This window comes from Ascaphus truei, chromosome 3, assembly GCF_040206685.1.
Source record: "Ascaphus truei isolate aAscTru1 chromosome 3, aAscTru1.hap1, whole genome shotgun sequence".
NCBI classification, from domain to species: domain Eukaryota; kingdom Metazoa; phylum Chordata; class Amphibia; order Anura; family Ascaphidae; genus Ascaphus; species Ascaphus truei.
In genome coordinates, this window is record NC_134485.1 from 378,035,590 (window position 1) to 378,054,966 (window position 19,377).

At 44.9% G+C, this 19,377-nt stretch overlaps 1 protein-coding gene across 6 annotated transcripts in view; it reads right to left on the reverse strand.

Moving 5' to 3' along the window:
* Nucleotides 1–1,871: 1,871 nt before the first annotated feature.
* The window catches only part of IFT88 (intraflagellar transport 88), a 105,929-nt gene continuing 88,423 nt past the window's right edge, over nucleotides 1,872–19,377 (reverse strand). For all 6 annotated transcript variants that reach the window (XM_075592291.1, XM_075592289.1, XM_075592286.1 and 3 more), the window contains 2 exons: nucleotides 13,428–13,538; nucleotides 1,872–2,225 (listed from right to left, as the gene is read on the reverse strand). In XM_075592291.1, the coding sequence (XP_075448406.1) occupies nucleotides 2,104–2,225; nucleotides 13,428–13,538 (233 nt within the window). In that variant the 3' untranslated portion in view covers nucleotides 1,872–2,103. The remainder of the gene's footprint in view (nucleotides 2,226–13,427; nucleotides 13,539–19,377) is intronic.

Consider the following 19,377-nt stretch of genomic DNA (forward strand, 5'->3'; position numbering starts at 1 on the left):
GTAGATTGTAAAATATGACAAGGCAAAATAAAAATGGAGGCTTACACTTAGGTAGGAATAATACAGTGTGGTTGGCAACAGATACCAGGTACACAGGGGTCGCGATCTCTCCGTGTATCTTGTGGATCTACGCTGCCTCTATCCACTTCCGCATCTCTACCGGGGTTAGCGTCACTTCCGGCGTGTCATGGAACTCCGTCGTTGGTTGGTACGTCACTTCCAGCGCGTCGTGGAACTCCGGCGCTGGCTAGTGATGATGCGGTCTCGATCTTTTCCTCAGAGCACTGGCTGACAGGACACTCTACGCGTTTCGTCGTTAATACACGACTTCATCAGGAGTCCCGTCATTATATTTTACAATCTACACTATATGGTCTTTTCTTTCTTTGTAGATTGTCTGCGGGCAGTTGCTGCATCTATCACAGGGACCATCCACCCCATAAGTTGGATGACTGCTCAGTTTTGGCTGCTTTACTGTGAGTAGCCCTTTGTGAGCCCTACACCATCACTGTATCCCTCATTTAAACATTGCTGTACTAATGTAATGTTTTCTATTTTCATGGCTGCAAGAGTCGCTCCTCTGGTCCTTTTTGGGAAGAAGTGGGATAAATATAAAATTATCTATAGATTATCTTCGTGTCTGAACAATGAAGCTTTATGGATAAAGATCATAACGTCAGAAATGATTTTTCCTGGCTGGGATTTGAACCATAGTTAAGAGAATGTTGTTCCTATAAACTATTGCTATTAGAGAAGCCAGGAACGCATCACCCCCTTGTTAGGAGAAGGGTCAAAATACTAAAAAGACGTGGCATTTTTAAATACAGGGATTTGTTTGAGGTCAGACACAGGACATGGGGCTTGCAATGCCTGGCCCACGTGCCTGAAATATTTATTAACCCCACATTGGATAGCTCCCTAATGTCCACTCTTTCCTCGACCGAGAAAAAACACTTTTTACATTACTTACTAGTAACATACATCTTTATATAATTTTTAGATTTTTAAAAAGGATTCTGGCTGACACCAACGTATTATTGCTAAAAGATCAATGCACGGGCTGGTATACTTTTTAGGTCCGATTACATACTGGCTGTTTGTTCGGTTTAGAATTCCATACTTTTTGAGAAAATGGATTTATGAAAAAGTTTAGCAATATTTTTTTGAAATAATATTTTCATTAACTGATACCACATTTAAACACACCTCTAAATTTCACAATCATCTAGCAAAAAAATCAGAGATAAAGTTTGGATGTTTTATTTACCAGGAAATCTAAAGATCAACAAGAGAAGTACACCAAGACCCTTAAAAATCTCACAAACTTTACTCCCGTAGTTATGGGGCCATGATAAATTGTTCAATAGTCTGGAAGCGATAGTTATTAGTTAATGATCTAACTTCTATTTAGGGAAAAGGACTGTGCACCAAAAGATACTTTATTGCATTCTCCGTTTACATTTTACATGATTTAGTTCCAAACACTAAGCTTTAACATCTTACTCCTACCCTGGGAGAGGGAGTGGCTCAGTGAGTAAAGACACAGACTGGCACTGAGAGTTTGAAGCAGGGGAGCCTGGTTCAATTCCTGGTGTCGGCTCCTTGTGACCTTGGGCAAGTCACTATCTCCCCGTGCCTCAAAAACATAGATTGTAAGCTCCACGGGGCAGGGACCCATGCCTGGAAAATGTCTCTGTAAAGCGCTGCGTACAACTAGCAGCGCCATACAAGAACATGCTATTAATATTATCATCATGTGGTATCATTTGTTCATGGAGGAAGTCCAACTGTGTGATCTTAATACTGCAAAACGTGTCCCTGTAGGATTAGCATCGACTACAAACATAAACATTAAAGATCCACAAACAAAGGAGCTTTAAATAGGTGTTTTTATTTATAAACTGTAACAAATATACAATATTTTTAATTTTACTGCAACTAACAGGATAGTAGAATAGTCCCTGGTATGTATATTCTTAGCCAGCTGCTAGGGATCACAAGTACCTAGAAATCGGAATTCATTACCATAAGGAAATAGAAAAAAACAACATGTTCACAAACAATGCAACAACATATAAAAAAGGTCAGTAAATCCCTGAATGATTATTCAGGGAGGAGATCGTCCCCCAATTCTTCATCAGCAAATTCATCATCTTCAGCTCTTTTCTTTGCTGCCGTTTTTGGTCTTTCCATTTGTGGGCCCAATGGATCTATGTACGATGCATCTGAATTTTAAAAAAACACAAATTTATCATCAGATATGTGCATCATGACAAGTATGATACAGAACAGTAAAACAAACTGTGGTCGAAACGGCAGATTTTGGCTTTCGTAGCTTCTTGGTCGTGGCAGTGGCTCCAAAATGTTATAGTCTCAGCGATTCGTTGTCCCTTGTTTATTTTGTGTTCAGTACAATTTCTACTAATCAGCTAGAATAAGGAGACTAAAACGGTTTCTAAAAGACCGACCAGGAAAACATGAGGGTGATGAATCAGGAAACGTGAGCTGTGATGTGTGTACGATTGTATCTAGCAGACGGTGTTATGCTGAATATTTGTCCTTCAGAGCAACGGAGTTCTGAAGAGAAGAATAAATGTGTAATTGCTTGAAGGGTAAAGTTAAAATACAAACATAATGAAATAAAACCTAATCCCCCCCCCCCCACCCCCAACATTCAACTGACCAAGTAAGAACATGAAGTCACAGTGTTATACATGTATTTTAGTTTATAACATCTTAACACTACTGGTGACAGAAATAGCAGTATTTGAAAAGTAGACATTGTTATCTATCTTACCATCATTTTATTTTCCTGGAGAATCCATCCGTGGCAGTGTGCACGAATGGGTTAAGCGCCACCCCATAGTTGAGATAAGACAGAAAAACGTCTGTCGACCTTTGGGAGGACCATAAATAGCTCCACCTCTTGTCTTAGTCTTGTGATACCAAAGCCGAAATATATAATCTAGACATTAATATTGTACCGATAACAATAACCATCGGGAGGGGATTGGTGCTCACTGCCATAGATGGACTCTTCAGGAAAAGAAAATTACAGCAAGATAGATAACAATTTTCACTTTCCCTGGTGGTCTCCGTGGCAGTGGTTACCAATGGGACTTGCCAAAGCAGTGCCTGAAACAAGGGGGATCTTAGAACTAATTACTATAGAACCCATCTTTCAATAAAGTATAACATTCTTTATTGAGCAGTGATAACAGACTTAAGGACTTTCCTGCCAAAGCAACCGTCTGCTGAGGCATGGACATCAAAATGATAATACATTTTTATAAAGTATTACTAGAAGTCCAAACTGTTGCCCTGTATAACTCTGCGAGGGAAGCCCGTGCCTTTGCTGCCCAGAATGTGGGCATGGACATTTTGGAATGGGCTTTTATCAGTTTTGGAGCTGGTTTCTTCTGGGTGGTGTAGGCTATTTTGATAGCGGGTATATTCCAATTTCTTAATGTTTACTTTGAGGCCGTCTGCGCTCTTCTTCCTTCCATTGGGAGCACAAAGTCTGTCTGACTTTGAAACATCTCGCCAGAGTGGAGAGATTCAGAAACACCTTACTGCATCCAGAGAGTGTAGGATCCGCTCCATATCATTTGAAGGATTTGTACAAAACGAAGGTAAAATTAGCTCTCGAGTCAGATGAAAGGTGAAAATGACTTTTGGCAGGAATTGCTGAACAGTCATCAGGACTACCTTCTCCAGATGCAAAGTAAGACCAACTCTATTATGGATAAAGCCTGCAGCTCACTAATCCTGCATGTAGATGTTGCTGCTGCCAATAGCGCAGTTAAGTGTCAAATCCGAATCTGATACTTGCAGAAGTGGTTTAAATTGAGCTCCTGTTAAAGTCTGTAGAACTAAGGTTACATCCCAGGCGGGAACTGGATCCTTAAATTGCGATTTGATTCTCTATAGTGCCTGAAAAACACGTAACTACGGAATTCACAGTAGATAATTGCATTCTGAGCAATGCAAATAGTGCAGATATCAGCACCTTCTGTGAATACCGAGACCCATCTCCAAACCTTCTAGTAGGAATTCTAGAAACAGGTGGCTCTAAAAAAATTAAATAAATAAAAAAAATCTATGTTCTGGTAAACACACCATGCATAAAAGTGTTGTTAAATTCTATAATAAACTGTAGATGTAGAAATTTTCCTTGCTGCCATTAAGGTCTGTATGACTGATAAACCCTTGGGTTTGAACAAATTCCACTCAACAGCCAAAACAACAAACCCCAGATCCTTGGATTGGGATGCTGTACTGGGCCCTGGAGCAGGAGACCTGGGACCACCGGAAGTTGCCATGGCTTGTCTGGAAGTATTGCCACTACCTCTGCCTTGTCCGGTCTTATCTTACTGTATCTTCTGGAGTACCCCAATTATCAGAAGAATTTGTGGGAATACATAAGCTTCTGAGTGAAAAAACAAACAAAAAAAACCTGGAACAGAATTTTCTCAGCTTTCTATTTCCTGCCGCCTCTATGAGATCTATCTCAGGCAATCCCCATTTTGGCACCCACTGGTTGAAGATAGTATTTGTCTGGAACCATTCCCCCGGGTCTAAAGTTCTTCAGTTCAGAAAATCAGCTTGCCAATTCTCCTTTTCTGCAATATGGATCACTTTAAGATCTACAGTACCAGAAGTTGCTCTGCCCAAATAAGAATAGGGGAAGAATCAGACTTCTGGTCCCTCCTTGTTCTTTTGTTATGTAGGTTACTGCTGTTCGGTTGTCTGACAACATTTTTAGGTTGATTCCTTGAATCTGCAATGAATAGTAACTAATCGCCTCCATTATAGCTCTCAATTCTAGAATAATTGCTGGAACCTTGTGACACCTGATGTGCTATTTTCCCTAGGCCAACTCAGTATCAAGTTGGGCACCCCAGCTCTGTGCCACTTGAATTGGTCGTCAGCAAGAGACAAACCTGGTCCTCTAGAAGTGTGACAATTCAGGAGATTCCTTCCTCTCCTTGTCCCTCTCTCCCATCTCCTGTTACCCTTTCTACTCCTTCCCACTCCTCTCCATCTTCTACCTCTCTCCCCTTGCCGCAGCGCGTTCCCCGCAGGTCTCGCATTCCCACGCGCTCCCCGAGTCCCTGCTTTGATCCTCCCTGTGGTGCCATCCGTCCCGTTGCCTCCTCCTTCCGTGGTGCGGCGTTCCGCACGCCTGGTGACGCGTCCGGTGCGTGCACACGCTCCGCCAATACTCCCCCGGGCTCACCTGCTTCATCCTCCCTGCCGCTGCATGCCATCTCGTGGTCATGTGTCGCGCGCGCGTCCACCTTCTCTGCTCCTCCTGCAGTCTTCGCCTGCTCCATGCGGTCCCTCTCTGTGTTGCAACCTGTGCGCGCGCATCCCCAGTTTACAGGGGGCGCGCGCACAGGCTCTTCTTATCCTGTTCCCCAGGTCTCCGCCTCCCAAGCCTTACAGGCCATTCCCCTGACTGCCCCTTCTGCCTCCTCCTCTTCTCTCCCTGTCGTCTCCCACTTCTTTCTCTACTCCTCCCCTCTCTCCTATTGGTATGCCCTCCTTTATAACCCCTGTCTGTCCACTTCTTCCCCGCTCTGCATAGTTCCTGTTTCCCTGTGTGTACCTGACCTATGCTCCCTCTGTGTTCCTGTGATTTCCTGCTCCTGTGTTACCTTGGATTTCCCTGGCTTTGACCCCTGCTTACCCTGGACTACTCTGCTCTCTGGTATCCCTTTGAACCCTGCCACGCATACTACTTCGCTTACCTCTGGCTTCCTAGGACCTGGCTTATACTCTGACGATTCTAACCTCTGGACTCCTGAACATTGGCACACGGACACGACTATTCTCATGGACATTCCCCAAGCTTTGCAAGTATATACTAAAAACTCTTCCAACAGGCCCAGCAACGCCATACCACATTCCGGGCTTGCTCCCACTGCTGTGGGTGTGTGGTATCATACCGTTTCCACCTCAGTACTGGGGTCTAGCCAGGTCTGCGGGCATACAGGCGTGACATTATGCAGAGCCCAACAAACGCAGACCCCCCTGAGGTGGGTACAAGTATTACCATAGAGGCCTTACACTTTGTTAGCGATCAGCTGTCCACTGTCTCCCAGCAATTGGCCACCTTTGCCCGTCAGGAGGGTTCCACGGCTTCTGCGCCAACAATGGCCACTACCTACGCCAGCCCTGGCCCACGGATTCCCTCTCCGAATCGCTATGATGGGAACCCCTCAACTGCCGCGGTTTCTTAAACCAATGTGAGGTGCAGTTTGAAATGTCCCCCTCTCTGTTTCCTACTGGCCGTGCTAAAATTGCTTATATTTACGCTCTGCTCACCAGAGACGCTCTTGCCTGGGCCTCTCCCCTATGGGAGCGTAGATGCGAAATAACGCAAGATTATACGTTATTCAACCGTGAATTTCAACTTGTGTTTGATACCCTCGCACGGCGCGAGACAGCCGCCTTCTCCTTCTTCCATGTTTCTCAGGGTCGAAATTCAGATGCCAAATACGCCATCGTGTTCCGTACGCTGGCCGCTGAAGTACAATGGAATAATGAGGCCCTCACCGCTGCGTACTGGCACGGATTCTCAGATACGTTGAAAGACGATCTGGCTACTCACGCCCGGCCTACGTCCCTGGAGGAACTCATCACCCTGAGCGTACGCATGGATCAGCGCACGCAGGAGCGACAACACGAGAGACACTGTTCCCGTTCTTCTCCCTCTGTTTCTCACAGGTCAGTCGCTACTCCTCTCCTGGCCCTGGAGGCATCGGAACCTATGCAGGTCGGCAGTCAACAACTCCAGGCAACTGAGGGAGCGCGGCGTTTCTACTGTGCTTCCTCGGAACATCGTCTCCAGAATTGTCCCTTGAAGCCGGGAAACGGGCACACCCAGTAAAGGTAGAGGGGCTTCTACTCGGTACTGTCTCTCCTAACCACTCTCCTTCCAAAGCTCTCCCAAAGAAGTTTATGCTACCAGCCACGCTGGAGGGTCCCAACCTTGTCGTAAAGGTCGAAGCATTCATAGATTCCGGATCGGGCGGTAATTTCCTGGACCAGCAGTTCGCATTGGAGAATCAAATTCCCATGATCAGAAGGAAGAGCCCAGTTGGCCTTGAGGCCATCGACGGACGACCACTCCAGCCGGCTTTCATCATCTGGGAGTCTATTCCTCTTACCTTGACCCTGGCTGATGGTCACAAGGAGGTAATTGTCTTTGACGTTTTCCAATCCCCTTCCGTACAAATTATATTAGGATTGCCTTGGCTTCAACTCCACAATCCGCGCATTGATTGGTCCGGTACTCTGCCTATCCAGTGGCCCTCGTCCGCAGATACTACATCCGCGGATCCTCCCGTGGTTGTGCTTGCTGGTCTGGACTCAGTACCTGCCGATCGTTTGTCCCTGCCTGTCGTGTATCATGTGTACTTGGACGTGTTCAACAAGGTACAAGCAGAGGTCCTCCCTCCTCACCGCCCGTACGATTGCCCGGTCGACCTCATCCCTGGGACAGTTCTGCCGAAGTCTAAGTCTTATCCACTCTCCATCCCGGAGACCGAGGCCATGACTACTTATATTCAGGAAAATCTGGAAAAAGGATTCATCCGCAACTCCACCTCTCCTGCCGGGGCTGGCTTTTTCTTTGTGAAGAAGAAGGATGGATCACTGAGGCCATGCATCGACTTCCGCGGTCTCAATAAGATCACGGTGAAAAACAGGTATCCACTTCCGCTCATTTCTGAACTGTTCGATCGTCTCCAGGGGGCCTCTATCTTCTCAAAACTTGACTTAAGGGGTGCCTACAATCTCATTCGTATCAGGGAGGGAGACGAGTGGAAAACAGCATTTAACACACGTTCTGGACACTATGAATATCTTGTTATGCCCTTTGGGCTGTGTAACGCCCCGGCCGTGTTTCAGGAATTTATGAACGACATCTTCCGTGACGTATTGGGAACTTTTGTCATTGTCTATCTAGACGACATTCTTATTTTTTCTAAAAATCTGGAGGAACACATTCAACATACCAAGCTTGTGCTCTCTAGGCTTTGTTCCAACCGTCTTTACGCCAAGATGGAAAAATGTCTGTTTCACCAGGCTTCCACGGCCTTCCTAGGCTATATCATCTCCAGCCAAGGTTTTTCCATGGACCCAGAGAAGCTGAAGGCAGTTCTCGACTGGCCACTCCCTAATTCGCTCAAGGCTGTGCAACGTTTTCTTGGCTTTGCCAATTATTACAGGAAGTTTATCAAAATTTTTTCTTTCATTGCTCTTCCCATCACCGCCTTGACCAAAAAGGGCGCAGACGTCTCATCCTGGTCACCTGAGGCCATTGCAGCCTTTGAGACTCTCAAGAAGGCGTTCGTGTCTGCCCCCATCCTTCGTCATCTGGATACCTCCCTCCCCTTTACTTTGGAGGTTGACGCCTCAGACGTAGGAGCTGGCGCAGTTATTTCCCAGAGGACTTCTCCCCAAGAGAAACTCCATCTTTGTGGTTTTTTTTCACGGAAATTCTCAGCAGCAGAAAGGAATTATGATGTCGGTAATCGTGAACTTTTGGCCATTAAGTTGGCTCTCCAGGAATGGAGACATCTTTTAGAGGGTTCCAAAGAACCAATCGCTATTCTCACCGACCACAAAAATTTGTTATATATTGAGGGGGCTCGTCGCCTGGGCTCCCGCCAGGCTCGCTGGTCACTCTTCTTTTCCCGCTTCAACTACACCATCTCTTATATTCCTGGGACCAAAAATGTTAAAGCGGACGCCCTTTCTCGTCACTTTGCCTCTGAGAGTGAGGCTAAAGAAATCTCGGAACCTATTCTCCCGGCCAAGTGCATAATCTCCGCTAATAACTTTGATGTATTGGATGAGATCCACAAGGCACAAGCACATATTCCCAGCAGGTTCAGGGTACCAGAAGGACGTCTCTACGCGGCTCCACGTTTCCGCCATAAAATCTTACTTTGGGGTCATTCCTCTAGAGCAGTTGATCATCCAGGCTTCAAAAGGACGACTGATCTCATTAAACTGACTTTTTGGTGGCCTAAGATGAATCAAGACATTCTCGAATTTACTTCCGCCTGTCCTGTATGTGCCCAGAGTAAAACCCTCCATCATAAACCTTCTGGACTTCTGCTACCTCTTCCCATCCCTGAACAACCCTGGAAACACATTTCGATGGACTTTATTGTTGAACTACCTATTTCCAAGGGGATGAACACTATTTTGGTCGTAGTTGATAGATTTTCAAAGCAGGCTCACTTTATTCCCCTCAAGGGTCTTCCCAACTCTGCCACCTTGGCGGACGTCTTCTCCAAAGAGATCTTCAGGCTGCATGGCGTTCCCATTTCTATTGTCTCAGACCGTGGGTCTCAGTTCATCTCAAAATTCTGGCGGGCCTTCTCTCAAAGATTGGGTATCTCCCTCTTGTTCTCCTCTGTATACCATCCACAAACCAACGGTCAAACTGAAAGAATGAACCAAACTCTTGAACAGTATCTAAGATGCTTCATTTCTGACTCACAAGATAACTGGATGGATCTTCTACCATGGGCCGAATTTGCCATTAATTCCTTGAGGAACGAGTCTACTCAGGAGTCTCCTTTCTTTATCAACTGTGGCTTTCACCCCAGTAGTCTCCCTCTCTCACCTTCTCCTTCTGGTGTTCCTGCAGCCGACTCTCATATCACCAACTTACAAGAATCCTGGAAAAAGATTCTCAAGTCCTTACAGTCTGCGGTTGCCAAACAAAAAACCAAGGCTGATCGTCACAGCCAAAAGGGTCCTTCTTTCAAACCTGGTGATCTGGTCTGGCTCTCGTCCAAAAATATTAGGCTCAAAACCCCTTCACCCAAACTGTCCCCTAGATTCTTGGGACCATTCAAAATCCTAGAGAAGGTTAATCCAGTAGTCTATCGTCTCGATCTTCCCCCCTCAATGAAAATCCCGTCAGTGTTTCATGTTTCCCTCCTTAAGGAATTTGTGTCCAGTCCTCATTTCCCGGATCCCTCTCGGAGACCCAATCCAGTATCCACCCTGGGTCAACAGGAGTACGAAATACAGTCTCTCATCGACTCGCGTTTCTCAAAAAAGGGACTTCAGTTTTTAGTACACTGGAAGGGCTACGGTCCCGAGGAACGTTCCTGGGTACCTGCACACCACATCCACGCCCCAAGGTTGCTTTCTCAATTTCACCAGAAATTCCCCCTTAAGCCGTGGTTGGATCACTCGGAGATTGATCCTCAAGGGGGGGGAATACTGTGACGACTTCTCCTTGTCCCTCTCTCTCATCTCCTGTTACCCTTTCTACTCCTTCATCTTCTACCTCTCTCCCCTTGCCGCAGCGCGTTCCCTGCAGGTCTCGCATTCCCACGCGCTCCCTGAGTCCCTGCTTTGATCCTCCCCGCTCCCTCTCCTCCGCGGTAGCTGCTTTATCTTCCCCTGTGGTGCCATCCATCCCGTTGCCTCCTCCTTGCGTGGTGCCCGCGGCGCGGCGTTCCGCACGCCTGGTGACGCGTCCAGTGCGTGCGTTCCCTCAGCCCACGAAGGCCGCGCGCACACGCTCCGCCAATACTCCCACGGGCTCACCTGCTTCATCCTCCCTGCCGCTGCATGCCATCTCGCGGTCAAGTGTCGCGCGCGTCCACCTTCTCTGGGCTCCGTGCTCCTCCTGCAGTCTTCCCCTGCTCCATGCGGTCCCTCTCTGTGTTGCAACCTGTGTGCGCGCATCCCCAGTTTACAGGGGGCGCGCGCACAGGCTCTTCTTATCCTGTTCCCCAGGTCTCCGCCTCCCAAGCCTTACAGGCCATTCCCCTGACTGCCCCTTCTGTCTCCTCCTCTTCTCTCCCTGTCCTATCCCTGTCGTCTCCCACTTCTCTCTCTACACCTCCCTTCTCTCCTATTGGTATGCCCTCCTTTATAACCCCTATCTGTCCACTTCTTCCCCGCTCTGCATAGTTCCTGTTTCCCTGTGTGTACCTGACCTATGCTGTGCTCCCTCTGTGTTCCTGTGATTTCCTGCTCCTGTGTTACCTTGGATTTCCCTGGCTTTGACCTCTGCTTACCCTGGACTACTCTGCTCTCTGGTATCCCTTTGAACCCTGCTACGCATACTACTTCGCTTACCTCTGGCTTCCTAGGACCTGGCTTATACTCTGACGATTCTAACCTCTGGACTCCTGAACATTGGCACACGGACACGACTATTCTTACGGACATCCCCTAGCGTTGCAAGTATATACTAACAACTCTTCCAACAGGCCCAGCAACGCCATACCACACTCCGGGCTTGCTCCCACTGCTGTGAGTGTGTGGTATCATACCGTTCCCACCTCAGTACTGGGGTCTAGCCAGGTCTGCGGGCATACAGGCGTGACAAGAAGATAACCTAAAAAGAGGTATTGTCCAGTTTCCACCATATTAGAGTGACTCCTTTACCCTCTCTGGTAGGGAGATCGACTGGAGTAGATTTCCTGCTCGGCTGTCCCATTGCCGTAGAAAATGTTGCTGAAAAATTCTCATATGCCTTCTTGTCCATTTCACCATTTGAATGGTTACACTTTGACCATCTCAATTAGGTGTTCTCTTTTGTCACGTGGAGGAAAAACTGTGCCTTGCAGTGTATTGAATTTTATTCCCAAAAACGTTCAACTTTGCCGGGATCAGCGGACTCTTTTCGATGTTGATTAGCCAGCTGTGTACCATCAGGAAATGTAGTACTCTTGCTAAGTGTTGGAGAAACCGGGCACTGCTCTGTTCTTTTATTAGAACATTGTCCAGAAAATGAAAAATCTGAACTCCCTCTTTCCTTAGTTCGGCCACAAGAGTTACCATTACCTTTGTTAAGGTTCTTGGGGAAGTAGCGAGGCCAAAGGGAATTGCCGTAAACATGCCCCATTTACTTTTTTGACAAGTAACATCACTAGGTAGATCACTCTAAACCTTTCTTTTATTGGAACTGGCTAAATCACCCTGTCATCCTTTAATTCTCGTACACTCTTCCTTAAAGCGTGAGCACCTTACTTGTCTCTTGGAGAGATTACCAATTTGTGCTTCCCGGGTACCTTCTTGAACTCGAGAAAATGGCCTTTGTTAACCATGCTGGGCCTTCAAGCATTCGAAATCGTTTGAGCCCAGAACTCCAAAGATGGAATCTTAAGTCCGAGCCCTCCTCATTTCATGCAAATCTTCCAGTTGCCTGGATGAGGGGCCACGTCCCCATGGCTCATGAATAAGACAGCTCTGGCCACCCCACCAGGGAGCTGCCCTTGAATATCCTATTCTGGGCCTATAGGATCTCATAGTCTGTACGTTAGCGGTCTCACTCATTGAAGCTGGGCTCCCAAATCATCTTCTTTCTTGTGGCAGAAAAATACTCTAACCTCCAGATGCCCTTTCGATTATCCCAGGTTTTCACATCCTTATCCTCGAAAGGATACATTTTGGTGAACTTTCTGGACATGGACACACAGGTTGTAAGGAAACTGCGTCAATAACTTGCATTACTGCATCTTTCATCCATGAAAGAAACTTGAATATCAGCTCCATAGGATCTTTTGTGGCACCTCTGCAGCAATCTTCGCACAACTTTTTGTTCTCCAACGCCAGTTTATCACACGCAGCGCAGTACTCATGGTCTCTTCCGCGGGATGTCAGCCTGATGCGTCCCATGAGACTTTGTAGCAGAGCCGGCAGCGCACATGAGTGGTGGCTGTTACTAATGGCGGGACTCGCACGCATACATGCTTCCACCCGGCATTACTGCAGCAGTTTGAGCCGTCAACCTCAGTGGTCTTTACAGCATAGCCATACCTCAGCCCCACGGGCAGGCAACCCCTTGGATTGCTGTAAATCCAGGCTTTAGAGGGAGAGAGAGGCACAACCTCCCCTGGATTAACAAACTAGAACAGTCAGATAAGCACTGTCCGTCCGTCCGTACACACACACACACACACACACACACACACACAGACACACACACACACACACACAGACACACACACACACACACACACACACACACACACACACACACACACACACACACACACACACACACACACACACGAGGAGAGGTTTCTGTCCTAGCTCTGCTATGGGGTGGAGCTTAACCCATTGGTGCCCACTGCCATGGGGACAAGCAGAAACAGTGCTGGGGGGTGGCAATTCCTTGAAAAAAATGCTATGCCTCTATAAACATGTTCAGATACAACAGCAGAAATTACTTCCTAAAACGTTAATGCTACGATTTTATACAGTCCACAAAAAAACAAAAAACATACAAGCGTGAATTGAAAACTTTCTAACAGATTGTTAAGGATGCACCTCACAACATGTTTTACATGAACCCAGACCATGGGGAATTTGTGATCTTTTTGGACATCAGATTCTGCATGTCAGTAAGTGTCACAGATGCAGCAAAGCTCTCCTACCTATCTCTTTATTGCTGCTGGCCTCATACGGGTCATTTGTTCCAGGCAGACTTCTTAGTTTGGCACTTACACGCTCTCCTTTAGCGCTTGTTCCACTGCTCTGTCCACTATCTGAAATCGACATGCAGAAAGCGAAGATTATAATGGCAAAATATACAGAACGAAGGGATGCAAAATGCAATGCTTTTCAATTCAATTGTCACTCAATTCTTTTTGTTTTTGAAAGGACATTGATCATAATTCAAGGCACAATTGGGATATGAGTCAAGTGTTGAAAAAGGATATTCTGATCAATTGCATTAATTTTGTGATGCATTCCTCGGTGTCAGTGAGAGACAATTTTGCTTCACTTGCACCGAGGAGTGTATTGGCGAGTGGTTATTAAACCAATTAAAAGGAGAAGTCACCTACTGGAAATTTATAAATGTGAAGACACTCAAAAAATATGTTTCATACATTTGATACTGGTGCAAACTGAAGCAGAAGAAATTAAGGTGCAAATTACATTATCTAGATCTCCAAAATTAGCTGCAGACTTATTTCAATATCATATCAGTGATAGCAACACAATATTAACATTTCTAGCCCAGAATTTTATTTTGTGACACAAAATGTATTTGTAATGCTAATATACCGTATTGGCCAGAATATAGTGGTTTTTTTCCTAAAAAAAGGATCTTCCGAAAACTGTTCTCGTATTATATGCGCAGCCTGACACCTTTTATGTTTCCTGTAGAACACCTTGAAAACTTTAGGGTTGTATTATGTGTGAGGTCGCACTATATTCGGGCCAATACATATGTGGACATTGCTGATAAGATTACTTTAAAAAAATTGAGAGAACGGAACATCCAACACTAAAAATGTAATACAACAAGTCTTTAAATACTATAAGAGGTGCTATTATCCAAGGTGGAGAACCCTCTTCCTACCTAAATTGACCAACTACAAAACTTCAGGGAGAAATTGCAAGGCACCTGATGAAGGGGTTTGTACTCCAAAACGTCGTCATGTCACTCCATTTTTGTTATATTCTGTATTTTCTAATGGATGTTGACTATTGATTTATTAATAATATTTTTTGATTTTCTGTATATATTTATACATTTTTTTAAACAAATAATTTGAGAGTGCAGTGTCTCTTTGAAGAATTGTACATTGCTCACAAGACCAATTAACAAGCAAATATTTACCACACTGCTCCCTCTATTTTAACAACCTTTCCAACAGTATTTAGGCATGCAGATCAGCTCTCTAGCTTTACTGTGAACAGACAAAAGTTATTTAAAATAGTATTATATTGTGTTAACTGAATCCTACCTTTGGTTATATATATATATATTATATATATATATATATATATATATATATACAGTGGTTGACAAATCACCAAAAAATCTACTCGCCACACAAAAAAATCTACTCGCCACCTAGTACCAAACGTGTGCTGCTTGGGCCAATATTTACTCGCCCGGGGGTTAAATCCACTCGCTCGGGGCGAGCAAATGTATAGGTTTGTCGAACACTGTCAAACCTATACATTTGCTCGCCCCGGGCGAGTGGATTTAACCCCCGGGCGAGTAAATATTGGCCCTAGCAGCACACGTTTGGTACTAGGTGGCGAGTAGATTTTTTTGTGTGGCGAGTAGATTTTTTGGTGATTTGTCAACCACTATATATATATATATATATATATATATATATATATATATATATATATAAAAAATTTAATAAATAGATGATACCGTTCTGTGGCTAACGAAATGCTTTAATTTGTGCGAGCTTTCGAGATACACTGATTTCTTCTTCTGGCGATGTTACAATGAATGAAGCAAGCAAAGGGTATACTTAAAAACAGTGTCTCTTGGAATGTTATCTGTGCTTGTCCTTCCCCCGGTGTGGATGAGATTTATGGCTAGAGGTGTTAAATGGTTCCTGAAAGTAAGTGATGTAAGAGTGTGTGTGTGTATCTGTCTGAATATAAATGAATGGAGAGCCCACAGTGTATACAGTGCTTTACAAAAGGGGTGTGTGGAGTGGGAGTTAATATAAATGGTGTGGGTAGGTGTGGAAATGTGAGAGATAGTAGCATAACTAAAAGTGTGTGTGGATACTATGTGGTCTCTATTGGTGTATAGGGATGGAAAAACAAGGAGTATTAGTATGTGTAAGAGACAGCTGTGTGTCCATACATATAGCACAGTATGTACAGACATATCCAGGATACCACCACAGTATGTACCAGCTATATCCAGGATACCACCGACCTGCTAAACAAACTGAATGCCATTGGCCCCTCCCAACAGAAACACCACTAGCAACCATGGATGTAGAGTCACTTTATACAAACATCTCCCACGAGGATGGGATTTCAGCCTGCAGATACTTTCTGGGACCGCAGGAGCCACTCACAGAGACAGTGACTAAATGCATTGAATTTATTCTGACCCATAACTACTTCCCATTTGGAAATGACACATACCTCCAGACAACCGGGACCGCTATGGGTACTCGGATGGCGCCACAGTATGCCAATCTGTTGTGCGCAAAACTGGAAAGTGACTTTCTTTCCACCTGTCACTTGAAACCCCTTACATACATTCGCTACATCGATGACATCCTCCTGATTTGGACCTCTGGCGAACAGGACCTCCTACAGTTCCATGAGAACTTCAATACGTTCCACCCGACAATCAACCTCAAACTCACCCATTCCCCAGATGAAGTATACTTCCTAGACACCACCATTACTTTAAAGAACAACCAACTACAGACTTCTGTATATCGCAAACCTACAGACAGAGCCAGCTATTTGAGGGACAACAGCTTCCACCCGACACACACCAAACATGCAACCATCTACAGTCACGCCATACGCTACAACCGGATATGCTCCGACACAGCAGACAGAGACCAGCGGATTAAAGCCTTGAGATCAGATTTTATAAACCGTGGATATAACCACAGAATTGTAGACCAGCACATTCACAAAGCCACCAGAGTACCAAGAAGTGATCTCCTTGAATACAAACAGAAGGAGACAAGCGACAGGGTACCTTTGGTGGTAACATATAACCCACACCTAGGAGCCCTACGCAAGATCGCCAGGGAACTACAACCCATCCTCCAGGAAGATACAAGACTGCAACAGGTCTTCCCTGAAGCACCCTTATTATCATACAGACAACCTCATAATCTCAAGAATATTATGGTGAGGAGTAAAGTATTCAGCAGTACAACTGAATGCGGGACAAAACCATGCCAGGACGCAAGATGGAAAACCTGCGCAATGCTCTACACAGCGGACACAATACAAATACCACACAGGAATCGGCAATACAAAATCAGAGGAAGGTTCACCTGTTCCTCCAGCAATGTCGTGTACCTCATCATGTGCATGAAATGCCCAGGAGGCTGCTACTACATAAGTGAGACGGGGCAGGGGCTAAACAAGAGAATGAACCTGCATCGCCACAGCATCACACGCGGAACAAGAGACAGTCCTGTCGGCGAACATTTCTCTGACTCTGGCCATAAGATGAACGATCTGAGGGTTGCAATACTCACAGGTAATCTTAAAACACCGAAAGAGAGATGGTTGCATGAATACAAATTTATGCAACTGTTCGGGACACTTAACGGTGGCCTAAACAGAGATCGAAATTTTATATGAGTCATTACTGACTCAAGTGAACTCTCTTCCCATGAGCGCTAAAGGCCATGTCTGTACATACTGTGCTATATGTATGCACACACAGCTGTCTCTTACACATACTAATACTCCTTGTTTTTCCATCCCTATACACCAATAGGGACCACATAGTATCCACACACACTTTTAGTTATGCTACTATCTCTCACATTTCCACACCATTTATATTAACTCCCACTCCACACACCCCTTTTGTAAAGCACTGTATACACTGTGGGCTCTCCATTCATTTATATTCACACAGATACACACACACACACACACTCTTACATCACTTACTTTCAGGAACCATTTAACACCTCTAGCCATAAATCTCATCCACACCGGGGGAAGGACAAGCACAGATAACATTCCAAGAGACACTGTTTTTAAGTATACCCTTTGCTTGCTTCATTCATTGTAACATCGCCGGAAGAAGAGATCAGTGTATCTCGAAAGCTCGCACAAATAAAAGCATTTCGTTAGCCACAGAACGGTATCATCTATTTATTTTTTGATTATTGAAGCTCGGCTAACACGGTACAGATACATCTACATGTGTGTGTGTATATATATATATAAAAACCTGCCTAAGACATGCAGATGAGCATACAGCTATATTTGTGTGTATATATATATATATAGATATATATATATATCTATATATATATATATACACACATACAATATATCCTAATATTACAGGCATGTTCGAATGTACGCATATTAGGAATGCCTCCAAGGATCGATCAAAAAAATAAACAGCCAACCAGTGTAGTCAGACACATTCCCACAGCACATGCAGGTTCTACAGCTGGTCTTAAGGTATGGGGCATTGAAAAGGTGTCAGGCAGTAGGGGAGGTGTGACAGGGTGAAGTCAGGGACTGCTAGTTATGCCTGGGAAACATATCTGAGTCCTTCATCCAGCACTCAGAAGGTTAACCCAAGAAGAATAGCTGGGCAATCAGGAAGTGAGCAGACACACCTGACAAAGCATGAGATATAAGGAAGCCATTGCTTGTAGGCAGGTGGCTGTCTCATTCTACAGAGCTATCCTAGACAAGCTGCTATGCAGATGGATTCACAAACACAGTAAGAACTGTTAATATTGTTTTCCTGACTGTTGTGGTGTATGTTAAAGGTTTGGTAACTGGACATAGCCAGCTAGCCTGATAGATAGGGGTTGGATTGTTATTAAGTTCTCCCAATGTGAAGTAGATGTTATTTTGTTTTTGTGTTGCCTTAAAAGGGACAGTGTGCCCACATGTTTAGTTATGCTGTGGAGAAATAAAACCACCCAACATTTGCTTTAACCTTAAACAACACGTGTGGACTATTGTCTGACCTCGGCCACAGGCCGTCCTGCCACAGGAGGCAATCTGTAAGTCGAGCTCTTCACACATGAATCAAGGTGGATTTTAAATTTAAAGAGTGTCACACCTAGAGGCTTGAATGAAGATCTGAGGTTTTTCCTCCTTTATTTAGTGTTCATGAAGAGTTTGTGTGTATATACCAGTGTAGTTGTATTACTAGATTTATTTTGACATTTATTTATAGGTTATTTTTTATCCTCCATTTTCTATGCAATGACCTGTACGCAGCCAGCTTATTTAAGGATGGTAGTTGTGTCTGTCTAGTCATGACCCTGACGAAGCTTCAACAGCGAAATGCAGCGTTGGGCTGACGTCACAGACTATTTCCCCCTGCTTTACCTCAGAGAATCGACGGTGCAGCATGAACAACCCCTGCTGCTCCTGGCGTGGTGTTTCTCTGCTCATCACTGTACCGGATCCCCAAAACTATGCTTTTCCCTTGGATGAGGTGCCTGGGAGGTGGTTCGTATGCAGCCACTGATATTCCCTATGCAACTTTGCTCTTGACAAATCAAAGATATACTGGCACACTGATGAACTGCTTAATATGCCCGTCCATCCACTATATTACCTTATGACCTGAACGAGGCAACCATTATCCTTTTATAATAATAAAGTTATGGTATATTATCCATGATTCTACTGCTGCAATGACTACTCCTCGATACACTGACAGTGTATGGATATGATTCATACCATCTAATATCATTACACACTGCTAGATATCTTTTTATTGCACACAAATGTTACTCAGGATTACTAATTTCCATTATCTACTCAACAATTGAGTTTGGAGACAATCTGTTTTGCCCTGCTTAAACGACCTTATTTGTGGTTTAATTGCCTTGAGGGTTGGTTCCTTAGCAGTTTTTATTGTGTTATTTA